The sequence below is a fragment of the Rhinolophus hipposideros genome (assembly GCF_964194185.1).
Source record: "Rhinolophus hipposideros genome assembly, chromosome: 2".
Lineage (NCBI taxonomy): Eukaryota > Metazoa > Chordata > Mammalia > Chiroptera > Rhinolophidae > Rhinolophus > Rhinolophus hipposideros.
In genome coordinates this window covers 52,252,692-52,266,694 of record NC_138048.1, presented here as the reverse complement: position 1 = coordinate 52,266,694, position 14,003 = coordinate 52,252,692, and the positions used below count along the sequence as shown (strand labels likewise).

Below are 14,003 nucleotides of genomic sequence, written 5' to 3'. Positions count from 1 at the left end.
ACCTGGGGTGGGCGGGCGAGGGGAGGAATTGAAGGCCGGGGTAAATGCTGCAGTGCGGAGCATGGGCGTAGGTCCTGGAGTCAAACGCCTGTGTTCACATCCCTCTCCGGAAGGCCTTGGGCGACTTCGGGAGCCTACACTACCCTGCCTCGTGTGAAACCGGCCGTAAGGAGTGAGATGACCCACACAGAGCGCAAGAGCAAGTGCCTGCACAGAGGAGGCACTCGGCACGTGCCAACTAGGATGGCCGTGGGCCTCCCGTCCCCACGAGCCCTGAGCCGTCCTGCCGGAGAAGCAGCACACGCACGCCCATCACTCAGCTCACACATTTAATCAGAGGACTTTGGCAGCTGCGGGGCTGTCTTTCCACCCATGATCTCCGTGGAAGCAGGGCCCGACTCCGTCAGTGCCGAGGCAGCGTCACCGACCACGAGGTGCAGTCCCATCGCCAGAGGGCAGGGTCGCTTTCGGGCTGTGGTCCACGGCTCCCTGTACCCGGTGTATCGGGGCCGAGCGCGTGCTCATCCCTGCTGGGCTGCGGGGGCTTTCTTCACACACCGTGGCCTGTCCGACCACAGGGTCACATCCGGATGTCGGTTTGGCCTCCGTAGGATGACAAGCAGAATGAGTCGGGACTCAAAGCGGTGCGCAGTGCCCGGGATGACTCCTCGGCGCCGAGGCCTGTGTCGATCCCACAGGGGAAATGCGGCGACCTCTGCTCGGCCCAACCCGGCGTCAGGGGCTTGCGCCCGGGCCCCCCTGGCTTCCTGGTGGTGATCTCGGGCGTTCCCGAAGGCCACGGCGCAACTCCTGGGTGAAGGTGTCTCTGAAGCGGGCAGCGCGGCGGCCCAGAGAGCTCGCGGGCCCAGCCGTGAGGCCTCGCAGGCGCCGGGCCGCGTCCTGGCCGCGCAGCTGGGCCTGTAGCAGCGCGAAGGCGGTGAGCTGCGCCGCACGCCGGATGGGCCGCGACTCCGACAGGCGTTCCACCAGCTGCGGGCTGTGCAGCAAGACCGCCAGCAGCCGCCGAAACACCATCCTCAGACTCCGCCGGAACCCGAAGCTCGCCGCTCGGGCTTCTGATCGGTGATGTGAGACAACGGACCACGTTACGCACGCGCCGCCAGGTGATGACAGTGCAGCGCTGGGATTGGTCCGCAGGATACCGACTTTTTTTGCAGCCACGTCCGGCCGTTTCCGGTTCCGCCACCGCTCGTTGTTATTGGAGTGGCGGTGTCCTCGTCCGCTTCTCTGCAAGATGTCGGGTGGCCTCCTAAAGGCGCTGCGCAGTGACTCCTATGTGGAACTGAGCCAGTACCGGGACCAGCACTTCTGGGTAAGGGAGGCAGGCCACGAGAAGGGAAGGCCGTGGGCCTAAACACTGAGAATCGGTTTACTCTTGTCTCATTGTGTCGTCTCCCATTCTCTCGTTTCCCGAAACCTGAAGTGAGGCCCCGGTGCCTGCTGGGAAATGGATGCTGAAATCCCCTTCCCTCATAGAACGGGAAGTTGCGGCTCCTTTCCCATTCCCTTGCAGCCGCTCCCTCTTCCCAGACCAGTGCACAGAGGTTCCAGCGGCGGTCGTGGCGGCTCGCGTTTTCGTGGGCTGTGCCTCGAGAAGGTGGTTTTGTGGTGAGGGGAAGGGGTGTGCCTTTGACACCTAGAGTATGTGGAATCGCCTTCCTGACCCAGACACCGAGGCTTTCGTAAAATTTTAAATTAGATGCGCTAAACTGCCCTTTGACGCTTCGAGCCCTTCCCTTGGCGTAGTGGAGCGGTCCTCCGGAGCTGTACGCGGTGGGCGGGAGACACAAAGTTGCGCCCCTCTTTCCACCGGTGGGGGGCCCTCAGAGTGGGAAGGTGGACTAGCCCAGCTCGGCACGTTGTATCTGGATGTCAGGATTAGAGAACAGCGGGGTTTCAGAAGGGGAAAACTTGGATTGGGCGTGTCATAGGTTTTGCATAAAAAGGGAAGGCTGAGGGTATTCCAGGGGGGCCCCTCGGTGTCAGCAAAGGCAGGGGTCGGGTGGGGCGACACTCGTTAACCACTGGCTTCTTCGTACTTCTGTGGAGTGCTGTTGCTGAAGCCGTCTGCCAAGCCCTGGAGGGAGCGGGAAGACTGTTTCTCTGAGTTTATAATCTTCTAGTAGGGATTGTAAATGGAGGCAGGTAATCGTGATCTAGGGCAGAAATGATGAGTGGAAAGGGAGGGGCTGTGACAGTTCTGAAAAGGGTGACCCTCGCGACTAGGAAAGGAGGGGGCATGTGTAGAGGAGGGTCAGTGTGGACAATGTGCAGAAGTGTTAGTAGGGTAGCGAAAAGGAAATTTTGTTTGAGGCCAAATTGAGGAAGCTCTTAAATTCATACACTCAGCCATTTTTCAATGCTTTTATATAACATGCCAGGCATGATTTTCACGTCTGTCACTTACAGTTCTCATCACTCTAGAAAGTTCCACATCACAACCTTCTTGAATTTCAAGCATCCTGCCAAATGGAAACTGAAAGGATTTGACTTTTCCTACATTCATCTCTGCAGTCTAAAGCCTGTAGCTTTATTTAGGTAGTAAGTAAGACACTGTCATGCGAAATTTCTAGCATTCCCGAATGGAATCCACATTAATATCATAACTTACATAAGTACTTACACCACAGTTGTCTTAGGCCATAGGCTATTTGGACACTCCTTACTTGTGTGAGAAAAAAAGAAAAAAGCATTAATACAAATAAAGTGAATCTGCTTTATCTAATGTATGATTCCAAAGTTCTGAAAACTTATTTTTAATGTAGAATGTCCTGTGGACTTTTTAAGGAAGTATTGGATTGGGTATAAGACTGGGTTTGGATTCCAGCTATACCTGCGGAATAGCTGAGACCCTGAACAACTATGTAGCTGTCTTTCCTCAGGTGTAAAATGAGGATAAATTAGGACCTACCTCTTTCAGAGAATTAAATGAGATCTCATACCTGAAAGTCTTGACCTGTAGTCCCGTGATTCTCCCTAGAGGCAGACATCCTTTTTCTTCTGTGTGGGTATATTCATACTTTTTAAAAATATAACTTGGGCATACCCTTCACATTGTTCTATACTTTGATCTTTTTTTCACTTTGTTCACTATCTTGGAGATGTTCCGTATCACAGCATGTGGATGTACATTTTTCTTAGGACTACATAGTTTTATATTTATTGATGTACTGTAATTTATTGCATCCTTTTGCTTTTGATACGAGTTTAGATGGTTTCTCTGTTTCACCACTGGAAGTGAGTACATGAGACCTGTTACTCTGAGCACTGTGCTGCAAAGCATTCAGAGACGAATAATCCAAAGTCTTACTATTTTCAGAGTGAAGACTGGATCAACATTATATATGGAGTAGTAAGTGAAGAAGGGAGGCCTCTCGGGGAAATGCTCTGGAGGCTGGAATATGGTTCTGCTCAGCTACTTTCCAAGCCGGAATACCACTGTGTAGCTGATGTTAGAGCCCTAACAGGGGTCTGAAGGGCCTGAGAGCCGGTCAGCTGGTATCCTATTTAATCAGCATTTGTCCTGCCCAGCGTGGAGGCTAAAAGAGTAGGCCCAAGGATGGCTACACTGGTTTCTTTGAAGGAATCTAAAAATAATCATGTCTGACCCATGATGAGTCAGCTTGTCCCCAGGAATTGTCAGGTGTGTTGGCTGAAGCCCAGTTATATTCCTGTCTCTGGCTTCATCCTGCCTTCCAAATTAGGAAGCCTGTCAAGAAAATGAGATCTCTTGTTTTTAGGGAACACTGCGTTTCCTCCTAAACTCAGAACAATATGTAAGCATGTAAACTAAGCAGTTGTTGCTTTGAACATTCTCTATGGGAGTATTACAAGAGGTACCTTATCTCTGCAAATTACTTATTTTTCACTACAAAGGATAAAAGGGCCCTTTCTAATATCTTGGATCAGGATCTGGAAATTAAACTTGGGCCATTAGAGAAGAATCCAGTTCAGAGGATATGGAGTGTGCAGGGAAAAGGCATGCGACTTGTGTGGCTGTGGTACAGGAGAAGGAGGGCTATATGCAGTATAACTTGCAAGCCACAGTCCTCTACTAAAAGCAGTCTGGACCTTGCATAAGTGCTTCATAGGTTGTGAACACCCCCAGCAAGAGATTTGGCATGGATTGAGTGATGAGAGAAGCTGATTCCCCAATCAGAATTAATGAAAGTTTTTCCCATACTAAAGAATACTATTTAAGCAGGGCTTTTCTTGGATGCTGCTAACTTTTTCTCTATTTGAAATTTAGGGTGACATTGAAGAACAGGAAAAATTACTGAAGAAAAGCTGTACGTTGTATGTTGGAAATCTTTCATTTTACACAACGGAAGAACAAATCTATGAACTCTTCAGCAAAAGTGGTGACATAAAGAAAATCATTATGGGCCTGGATAAAATGAAGAAAACAGCATGTGGTTTCTGCTTTGTGGAGTATCCTCCCTATGTATCTGATGTACCTGTTGGATGAGGGTGGGGCCTAGAGTGCTTAGTCACCTGTTTAAAAAATGAGTGAGGCTGTTCACTAATTAGCATTATCTCTACCTCTCCTCCCTTCCTCTATCTCTTACCTTCTGTCCAGTGTGTTTACACTCTCACATTGTGAAAGCTGGTAACGTTAACGTTCTGTTCTGAAATCCATGCTTTGTTTATAGTTGATTTTTTTTTTAATTGGGGAAGGAAAACAGGACTTTATTGGGGAACAGTGTGCACTTCCAGGCCTTTTTTCCCAGTCAAGTTGTTGTCCTTTCAATCTTAGTTGTGGAGGGTGCTGTTCAGCTTCAAGTTGTTGTCCTTTCAGTCTTAGTTGTGGAGGGCGCAGCTCAGCTCCAGGTCCAGCCTCCGTTTCTAGTTGCAGGGGGCACAGCCCACCATCCCTTGCGGGAGTTGAACCAGCAACCTTGTGGTTGAGAGGACGCACTCCAACCAACTGAGTCATCGGGGAGGTCAGCAGCAGCTCAGCTCAAGGTGCCATGTTCAATCTTAGTTGCAGGGGGCAGAGCCTACCATCCCTTGCGGGATTCGAGGAATCGAACCGGCAACCTTGTGGTTGAGAGCCCACTGGCCCATGTGGGAATCGAACCGGCAGCCTTCAGAGTTAGGAGCACGGAGCTCCAAACTGCCTGAGCCACTGGTCCGGCCCCATATAGTTGATTCTTTAAGAAAAATAATCTTTCAAGAATATATGCTCATGGTGTTTAAAAACATCAAGGGTATAGTGGAAATAAAATCTCTGTACCATTCTAAGCCCAGAGACAATCTGTTACCAGTCTCTTGGGTTTCTTTCCAGAAGTAACATTCCTGTGTATGTGTGGTAGCATACTATATACAGTATTTTTTTCACTTCTTAGGGAGTTTCATGTTAGCACTTGTAGGTCTACCTCTTTTTAAAATTGCTGTAGAGTATGTTATTTCATTATATTAGATGTACAAGTGTACAGCTTGATTTTATAGGTCAGAACCAAAACTATTTAGTTGTGATCATTCTCTCCCTGGAAACTACAAATATTGGACCTCCTGAATTTTTTTTTCTCTCTAATATTTTTCTTTTTTGGTCATTCTGTTTTACATTCTGAGAAATTTCCCAGACCTGACCTGTATTTTGATTTTTTTTTTCCTGTGCCCTGAATTATCTTTCTTTTGGATAGATTTATGTTGTAAATTTTCCTTAAATGTCTGGTGGTCCTTGGTTTCTGATCATAATTAGGGAAAAGAAGGCTGATTTTGTGGACCCAGGCAGAGGTGCTCTCTCAAGTTGCTGCTTTATCTCTGGGATATGTGGGTTTCCCAAGTGCCAGAATGAAGGGGACTGTGTTTTGTCCTGCTGATACCACAGACAGTGCCTTGTTCCTCTGGACAGGTCGTCGGGAGCCCCACCGCTTTATTTGTCTTTGCCGAGGGTTAGGCGCCCTCCTGCTAGCAGGTCGCCTTCCCACATAGGGATCTTCAGTTATACCCTTTTCGCAGCCTCACTCAACTTTGAATTAAAGAGCTTCTTCCGTCTCCTTTAAGCCCCTTGAGAATATTTCAGACTGTGACTTTGTTTTACCCATTAGCACTCCCATCAGTTTTTGTTGAATCGCTAGTCTGCTAATAGCCTCTTTTATTCTCTGGGTGTATGTTTCTTTTCTATTTTAATTGGGATCTTGAGAATGAAAGGAGAGAAATGTGTTTCCCATCAGCTTGAACCAGAAGCCCCACTTTTCATTTTGGTGTCTGATTTGTGCAAGTTTCTCCCTTCTCACATTCTTCCTTCAGGTGCATGACCCGAGTGCCCAGGTTTTGCTTTTGCCTCTGGTAGCAACAACATACAATAGTCACAGGGGACAGGGAGAACAATGAAAACACAAAAGGCAAAGAAAATCCACCTCCAAGATAATCATCAGTCTCTTGAGAACTGAAGTATTTTTGCATTTGTCTTGTAGGTCAGAGATCAATCATAATGGCAAATACCCGAAAGAGAGGCTACCATGGCCGGTGTTCTTTTTCTGTTTGCCTTTTTAGGGTGCATTGCACAAAAAATTATTGAATGCTCACTAGGCATCACATAGGTGCTGGACACTGAATTTCAGCAAATGTTTCCCTATCTGTATAATTCAAGACAGACAAGGGGAAAAAGTCTAGATCAGCATTTTCTAAACCCAGCTAATAATCATAATTGCTTATGGAGATTTTTTTAAAAAAAATACCAGCCCAAAGAGGGTATTAAATAGGTAAGATCTGATTAAATAGGTTTGGGAACTACTAATCTGAGTGATATACTTGAGTTTTTCCTTCTAATGAAATGCAGTGGCAATTCTATATGCATTGTGACCCTCTCTTTCATTAAGGTTGTTCCTGAATATATAGCTCTAAATTTGGATGCTGTTGTTTCCTTGGATATGAAGTGTGCATTTTGTGGTCTAAACCTGCACTGAACATAGTTTACATTTTGCAAACCAAAACATAGGGACAGTGGGACCAAGTAATTATTAACAGGATTATCCATGAAATCTTGATCAATGTAGCCATAGATAAGTGTCATATTGGATTCTCTTAAGTGCTTCTGGACCAAACTCAAACAGGCATGCGCAAGCCAAACTATTTGTTTTAAATTCTATCTGGCTGGATTAGTTTTTGTACTTCACAACTCAGCTTCATTTATTAGGTGTTGCTTCCTGTATTTCTAAAAACATTTGGAGAAATTCCATAGTGTTCCTTAATTCTTATACTTAAGATACTATTCAAGAGCAGATGCAGAAAATGCCATGCGGTACATAAATGGAACTCGCCTGGATGACCGGATCATTCGCACAGACTGGGATGCAGGCTTTAAGGAGGGCAGACAGTACGGCCGTGGACGGTCTGGGGGCCAGGTATGCAGGACGGTCCTCTGGGCTCAGCCTTTGCCTGCAATTCCAATCCTAATGACAAGTGTTTCGTTCATTTGTATTTGCTCTTTTAAAAATAACTTGCTGCATATAACCTTGGCTTGAAGTAAATCTGAAATCACCCATTGGGATTGGTCAATTATTTTCTTAAGCCGTTCTATACAGTTCTACAAGCACCTCTTACCGGACTTTTCTAGGAGTCAGATTATTTTCCACCTGCAAAAGTGTCTAGAAAAAAGCAAAATGCACTAAAATGAGTTTTAAGATTTTATTTTAAAATAAGTAGCCTAGTTTAAGAACTTACTTGGAATGTACTATTTTTTAATGCTGGTAAATGTGTGCCTGATGTTTAATAAAAAATATATATAGATATGGTAGTCTTAGATAATTTTGCAAGGCAGTTAAGCATGTATAAGTTGCTTAAAACAATTATGTCCTCTGAATGTTCACATTAGGACATCTGAAACCTTAGCTGTATGTCTGACATATTTGTGGGAGGCATATTTGTTCCACCGATCTTCTCTATACTGTAACTTGTGTTTTTTTCATTTAAGGTACGAGATGAGTATCGGCAGGACTACGATGCTGGCAGGGGGGGCTATGGAAAACTGGCCCAAAAAACCAATGAGCGGTGAGAGCCCCATCATGAAAAACGCACTCCTCTGGCCTGTTGAATTTGACCTACGTTACCCAAGGTCTACAAACCTGCCCATTTTTACCAAGCTTTGATCAATGTCTCTACTGAACTGGAAACCTCTGAAAATTATTAAAGGACAGAATCTAAAATAATGCCTTTAATTCTATAGTCGTAGCAATGTGTCAAGTTACTAGAATGATTTTCTTACCAGGTCAAAAACTGTGTTCCCTGGCAACAGATTTAATCTATAATATTGACCATCAACACCATATGTCTTTTAGGAAGACTGGGGAAAAAATTTTAATTTGTTTACTATGTTGGCATCTAAGTAGGTTCATGGTCTACACTGGAGCCTACAATTATTTAAAAAATTTAAGATTTCATGAGATAAAGTAGAATAAATGAGTTTTGCTATGTTGTATAGCTTTGCTCTAAGTTAGAAACAGATGTTTCACAACTGAATTTGTTTCTGTGTTGAATTCTAAGCTCTAAAGGCAAACTTAACCAAAATAATTGGTGCAAAAGCTGTAGACAGTCCCAGGGGACACCACCTGCTTACATGCTATATATAATCAGGAAATAGGTACAGGGCTTAAAGGGTATTTACGAAACACATTTTTCCAAAGATGTGTTTTTCCTAAAGCTAAAAAAAAACAAGTATTACGGAGAACCTCAAATACTCTGGGAAGTGGGGGACACTGTCAGTAGGAAATGGGATGAAATAACAAAGGACGTTGTCTTGACATAGTGAAGGTTGCTGTGAGGGCCAGGAAATTTAGTCTTTTCATTTCCAGAGTGATCTTGGGAATGGAGTGGGTTTTAAAAAGAGCTTGACGATCAAGAGAATGCCTAACAAAAACGATCAGAAATGCTTCCCTCAGGAAATGTGTTTTGGTCAATTCTCATGTTGGAAGTCTGTCTTCTTTTTTTCCCTAATTGTGCTTACTGAGTTTCAGAGCCTTGATAGTGAGCTAATGGTATCTATAGAGAGGGCAGTCTAGAGTATTTATTTTGCATTTGTAAGGAAAGGTGATTTCTCTCTAATACTATGTGAACTGCTAATGTAAAACTGCTAATCTAGTATAATTTTCCCTGACATAAGTGAAATTTTTTTCATCTAGCAACACAGTATCTCTAAGCTTCCCATAGTTTGTGAAACTTGGAAGTGAAGTATCTCAAATGTGACACCAGTTAAATATAGCTTTTCTCATTAGATTGAAACTGGTTATTTGATTTTTTTAAAGAGCTACTAGTATAATTACTTTTAAGTGCTTAGGAAAAAATACTTGCAAATATTTAATTTCATGAGGACATACTATTCATTTTTTAAATTTGTTTTTACACTAGTTTGAATTAATATATTTTATATTCTTTTTGTAGTAAAATATAACTCAGATTTCTACAGGCCTTGAAACCACAGGTTGTCTGAATCATGTCTTCTGTAACAGATTTCAATAAAATTGGACCAACTTATCATTGTCTGTACCTATTTCCTCACCTATATAGAGGGCTATTTGAACCCTCTTACTCTGGGATGTTTATGAATGTGTTTTTGGGAGAATCTGAATAATGTGCAGAATTTCCATGTGCATATTGACAGTTACCTAATGTGGGAGCCACAAGTCATGTGTAGCTAATTAACTAAATGAAAACACAGATGTTCAACAGCCACATGTAGCTGTTGCAGTAGTTGATGCAAAATAACACATTTCTATTGCTGCAGAAAATTCTCTTGGACAACGCTGTTTAAGGGTAACCTGCTTGGAGCCTGCACTGGTCACTGTTCATAAATGAGCCTTGTCATGATTGGAATGTCACTGGGAAAAACTACTACTCACCAAACAGTACATATTATTCAATACAAGAGAACACACATTTATAAAGGCATTTAGTTTATTTTTCAAAAAAATATTTTTGCTAGAAGGTTTGAGTAATTTTACATGATCACAATCTTTAAATAAATTCTTTTTCTGACCAAAAGGTACCACTTAAGTGAACAGCTTGTCTATGGCTGCTTTTGTCATACCCAAATACAATTAGCACTTCTCTGATAGTATTCCCCAGGTCTTCTTAACTGTCTATAGGCCAGGAGGCAGAGCCAGCACGTAAAGTATGTGCTTTATAACTGTTGATTCATGCGGTTTCTTACCGCCATTAATCAGAGCAGGTAGTCAATGTGTCTAATTCACACTGTTAATACACTTCCTTGCCTTAGGGTCTGATCCACCCAGAGCTCCCAGTTCTCTCTCTCAGTGAACCACAATTGCAAAGAAAAAGGGCCGCTCAACTTGGGCTAGTGCTGGCTGTGTCCCAGTTAGGTCTGTTACTGTTTTGTTCCAACTATGAATTCAAGATGACCGGTGTTACTCGTATTCAATGATAAATAGAAAATACAACGCAAAACCAAAAAAGGGATTTGGGAATTTTTGTTCTCAAGTGCTTTTTTCCCTTAAGAGGTTCCTTTCCTTAAGAGAATATTGGTTCTCTACGATTCTTGAGAGATCTTACTTAAAGTTGAATTAAGTCTACATTCATTACTATAAATTTAACAAAAGGGGGGGAAAAACAACACTGGAAAGAAGCAACTACAGACTGATAAGTTTGCTGATGGAGAGGACTGGGCAACTTAAAGGGACATCATAAGTAGCTTTTAGTAGCACACAATCCCAAAAGCATAACGTCTGCCCACCGTGTGGGCAACAATTAAGTGCCAAGCTAGTGACAGTGAAACAATGCCCGTTTCTTCCACCAACAGCCCAAACTATATTTCAAAAATGTCTTTGTTGCAAGGAAGCAGTTATTGCAAACATTAGGACAAAGGCCATTCTAATGGAGGACTCGGGCTAAATAGAGGTTTATACCTAATCACGAGAGGCGAAAGTGACTATGTGTGCTAAAATCAAGTTTCACAAATATAGAGAAATACTAACCAGACTTAAAATATTTGACATGTAGGCTAAAGCATGCTGAGCAATGCACCTCAGGGTGTCCCCTAAAGCTGGAAGTGAAAGAGAAACGCCTTGGACAGCTCACTTCCGGTTCTCTGCACAGCCCCGTGTGCCTCAGCACTGAGACGACCATTTCTGTGAGGGGAGGAAATGGCAACTCAAGCTCTGGGCAGTAAGATTCTTGCCAGAACATAGTTCTTCTTGTCTCTTCTGTATGCCTGATTCAGTAAGTGAGATATGGAGCTCTAAAGAAGAAGACATTTTGAATCCACAGCCTAGTTATTGGCTACTTTGTATAGCTACAAAAAAAAAAAAAAGCAAATGTCTCACTCATACACATTTGAAAAATCTCATTCTCAATACTTATGTCTGAAAGCCTCAAGACATCCTCCCCGCTTTAAATCTTCTTTCCTAATGCTGACACAACCCTATCTGTAGCAGCATAAAGTGCCTCTAATCTCAGTCTTTTTAAGGACTTGAAGCACAATAAGAAATACTGACCTGGTTGTATTCTAAGGAGTTTGAGTCTGGGGGACGGAGGAAAGTGCTGAGCTGTTTACAACGTAAACACTGATGTTGGTGCTTGGAATGTCTGGGGACAGGAACCCTGCATGTAAACATGTCTGACTCCACCTTCACCTGCTGGCAGTCAGCCTTACCTTATGGCCAAGTCAAACTGCACATTTTAGCTTTTTATTTTTAACACCTAACTAGGCATAAATCCAAGTTATCTTCTGTCATTTACTTGGTATTTTTCTGTACAAGCCTCTGAGTTTCTTATATACATCCAAGTTGTTTTGCCTGCCCGGTTTAGAAAAGATAATTGGGTAGTTTAACATGCATCTCATTTCCTTTCCTTTCAAATATCACAAAAGGCCAGATTAAAGATGCAAGATCCATTACATTAATCTTAATGCAGCTAAATGTAAGGATAGGGCCACTTCTGCCTTTCCCCAGAAAATGAGGTTCATAGAAGCAAAAAAAGGACTTCGAATCTCAGGGTTGGTCAAGCGGAGACCAAATGAGGAGCCCTGTATGTTGCTGAGATCACTAAAGAGGTAAGAGGAAAAAAACTAGTAACATTTGCTGTACTCCTGAGGAATCAAGTCTTCCCTATTACCTTTCCTCTTCTCCCCATCCACTTCAAAAGACCTGAGGCCAGTCTTCAGTTTTGAATGTTTATGTTTTAGAAAGGTATTTGGCAAATTTTAATTTCTTATGGGAGACAACACAAGGTAAGTGTCAACTTGCAGATTACTCTTAGGCTGAATTCTCGTTTGACCATTTGTTTGACAGATAATAAGTTTTTTAATGGGTCACAAACAGAAAATCCAAGGAATTCAATGTTCTAGCAAAAGCCTTTATAAGATGTAGGCATTTATTATCAATTCTTTAAAACCAAGAGTGAAATCTCTCATGTGCTAAGATTTAAAAAAATGGATCCTCAAGATTGTTGTCTTTTTCTCCATACTTTAATCAACTCTTCCCAAAGCAGGCACTGTACTTACAAGTGTGCCTCCATAAATAGAACATACCAGTCAGTTTATAGCCTCTTCCTTCTCACCCTTCAAAAGGAATGCAACTCACCTCAAAGACTCAAAGAGGGAAGTCAGTGAAAGGTGCTGCTGGTAAAACAGGACTGGCTTTGTCAGAACCACTCCTACCTACTCTTTATGCCCAGGAAACACCTACTATTCTGTTATGTTGTATCAAAAACATTCCTCATTTTTAGGTTCTGGGATTAAATTTTAAACCTGTATTCAATTCACATCTAACTAAGTTTCAAAAGCTGCACCAAATCTACTAGGCTTTTTTTTTTTTTTAATACTCTGCATGCTCTGTCTATATGCATGCGTTTGGATAATAAATATTAAATATGGGGGGGGGAACACGTGGAATCCATAAAATTAAAAATGAAACCGAACTGAACATTAAAAAATAGTACATGGTAGCTAGAGAAATGAATAAGGGCTACAAATAAATTTGAGGTAACAATAGTGGCCCAACACCACTGATCTGAAATATCTGTAAAAATTCAAATAAGTGTTTGGAGATTCAAGTAACAAACCATCTGCTCCCACTTGGTCAGACTTCCCAGCCTTGCTGAGTTTCAGTCCATGAGCCGGCACTCACACAGCTCCTTGTAAATCCTCTTCCGTACTCGGGGCATGTCTTCTTGGGAAAACTGGAAAGGCTGCTCTAAGGCGAGGCACTTGCAGTACTGCAAAGGTCCCAGAAACATTTAAATGTTACGTGAAGTTATGTACCAGCTCACTGTGTTTTATCAGAGGCAGAACTAATAGAACAAGGTCTAAGGCAGCATTTTAAATGTCATTTAAACTTGTTAAAAAATACAGTGTTTTAAAACATTTACCTCCAAATTATAGTCAATTTTCCAGGCAAGTATATGGCCTGAGATCGCCCCTCCCTCTGCACTTAATATTGTGAGAAACAAACTGATGAAGAGGCCCTAATTCTTCTCCAGAAGCAACCTGCTGAGACTGCAGCTAGACCTAAGGTGGCCTCTAAGTAAGAACTTGGATTTATTTTAAAACCCTAGATATTCATGAGTCATATGAGTGAACCCATCTTCCAAGATCTTCACAATTCTGTAAATTCACGAACTATAATTTCCTTTATAAATATAATGTATAACAAATGTGTCAAGTCTTTTAGACCACTAAGGGAACCTACAGCATGAGAAAGCACAGTTTTTGAATGTAGCCATTATTTAAAATCTAAATAGTTTTTACTCTATGGCTAAAGATCATTTGCCAATGATTAAAAATATATAGTTAATTCTGCAAATGCCAAGGGTCTACGATATGGACAAATTCAGATCAGTCTCCAGTGTGGCTTACTAATAACCAACCTCTGATAAGACACAGATAATACCAATTACTCATTCTTGGCCTTCGAAGGTGGTTCTTCCTAATGATAACATCTGAAAATGCAGAAACTACCGCTTCTCAACAACAAAGGAAGAGAGGAAGGAAAAGTACTCTGTTAACTACCCAGTACTATGTATAT

General features: G+C 42.6%; 3 protein-coding genes across 11 annotated transcripts in view; 1 reads left to right on the top strand and 2 right to left on the bottom strand.

The window, feature by feature from the left end:
* Nucleotides 1-316: 316 nt before the first annotated feature.
* Nucleotides 317-1,035, bottom strand: NCBP2AS2 (NCBP2 antisense 2 (head to head); the record flags this gene model as incomplete). Its single annotated transcript, XM_081028472.1, has 1 exon — nt 317-1,035. One exon carries the CDS (start codon nt 1,033-1,035, stop codon nt 736-738), a length of 300 nt encoding a protein of 99 aa, XP_080884598.1. The 3' UTR covers nt 317-735.
* Nucleotides 1,036-1,202: 167 nt separating this feature from the next.
* Nucleotides 1,203-9,501, top strand: NCBP2 (nuclear cap binding protein subunit 2). Its single transcript, XM_081028460.1, has 4 exons — nt 1,203-1,333; nt 4,271-4,452; nt 7,235-7,373; nt 7,943-9,501. The coding sequence occupies exons 1-4, from the start codon at nt 1,256-1,258 to the stop codon at nt 8,021-8,023; spliced, it is 480 nt and encodes a 159-aa protein (XP_080884586.1). The 5' UTR covers nt 1,203-1,255; the 3' UTR covers nt 8,024-9,501.
* The window catches only part of SENP5 (SUMO specific peptidase 5), a 45,813-nt gene continuing 41,302 nt past the window's right edge, over nt 9,493-14,003 (bottom strand). For 6 of the 9 annotated variants that reach the window (XM_081028375.1, XM_081028374.1, XM_081028379.1 and 3 more), the window contains one exon: nt 12,265-13,194. In XM_081028375.1, the coding sequence (XP_080884501.1) occupies nt 13,084-13,194 (111 nt within the window). In that variant the 3' untranslated portion in view covers nt 12,265-13,083. Of the gene's footprint in view, nt 11,273-12,264; nt 13,195-14,003 lie in introns of those variants that run through there. The other 3 variants (XM_081028377.1, XM_081028376.1, XM_081028378.1) reach the window with 2 other exon arrangements.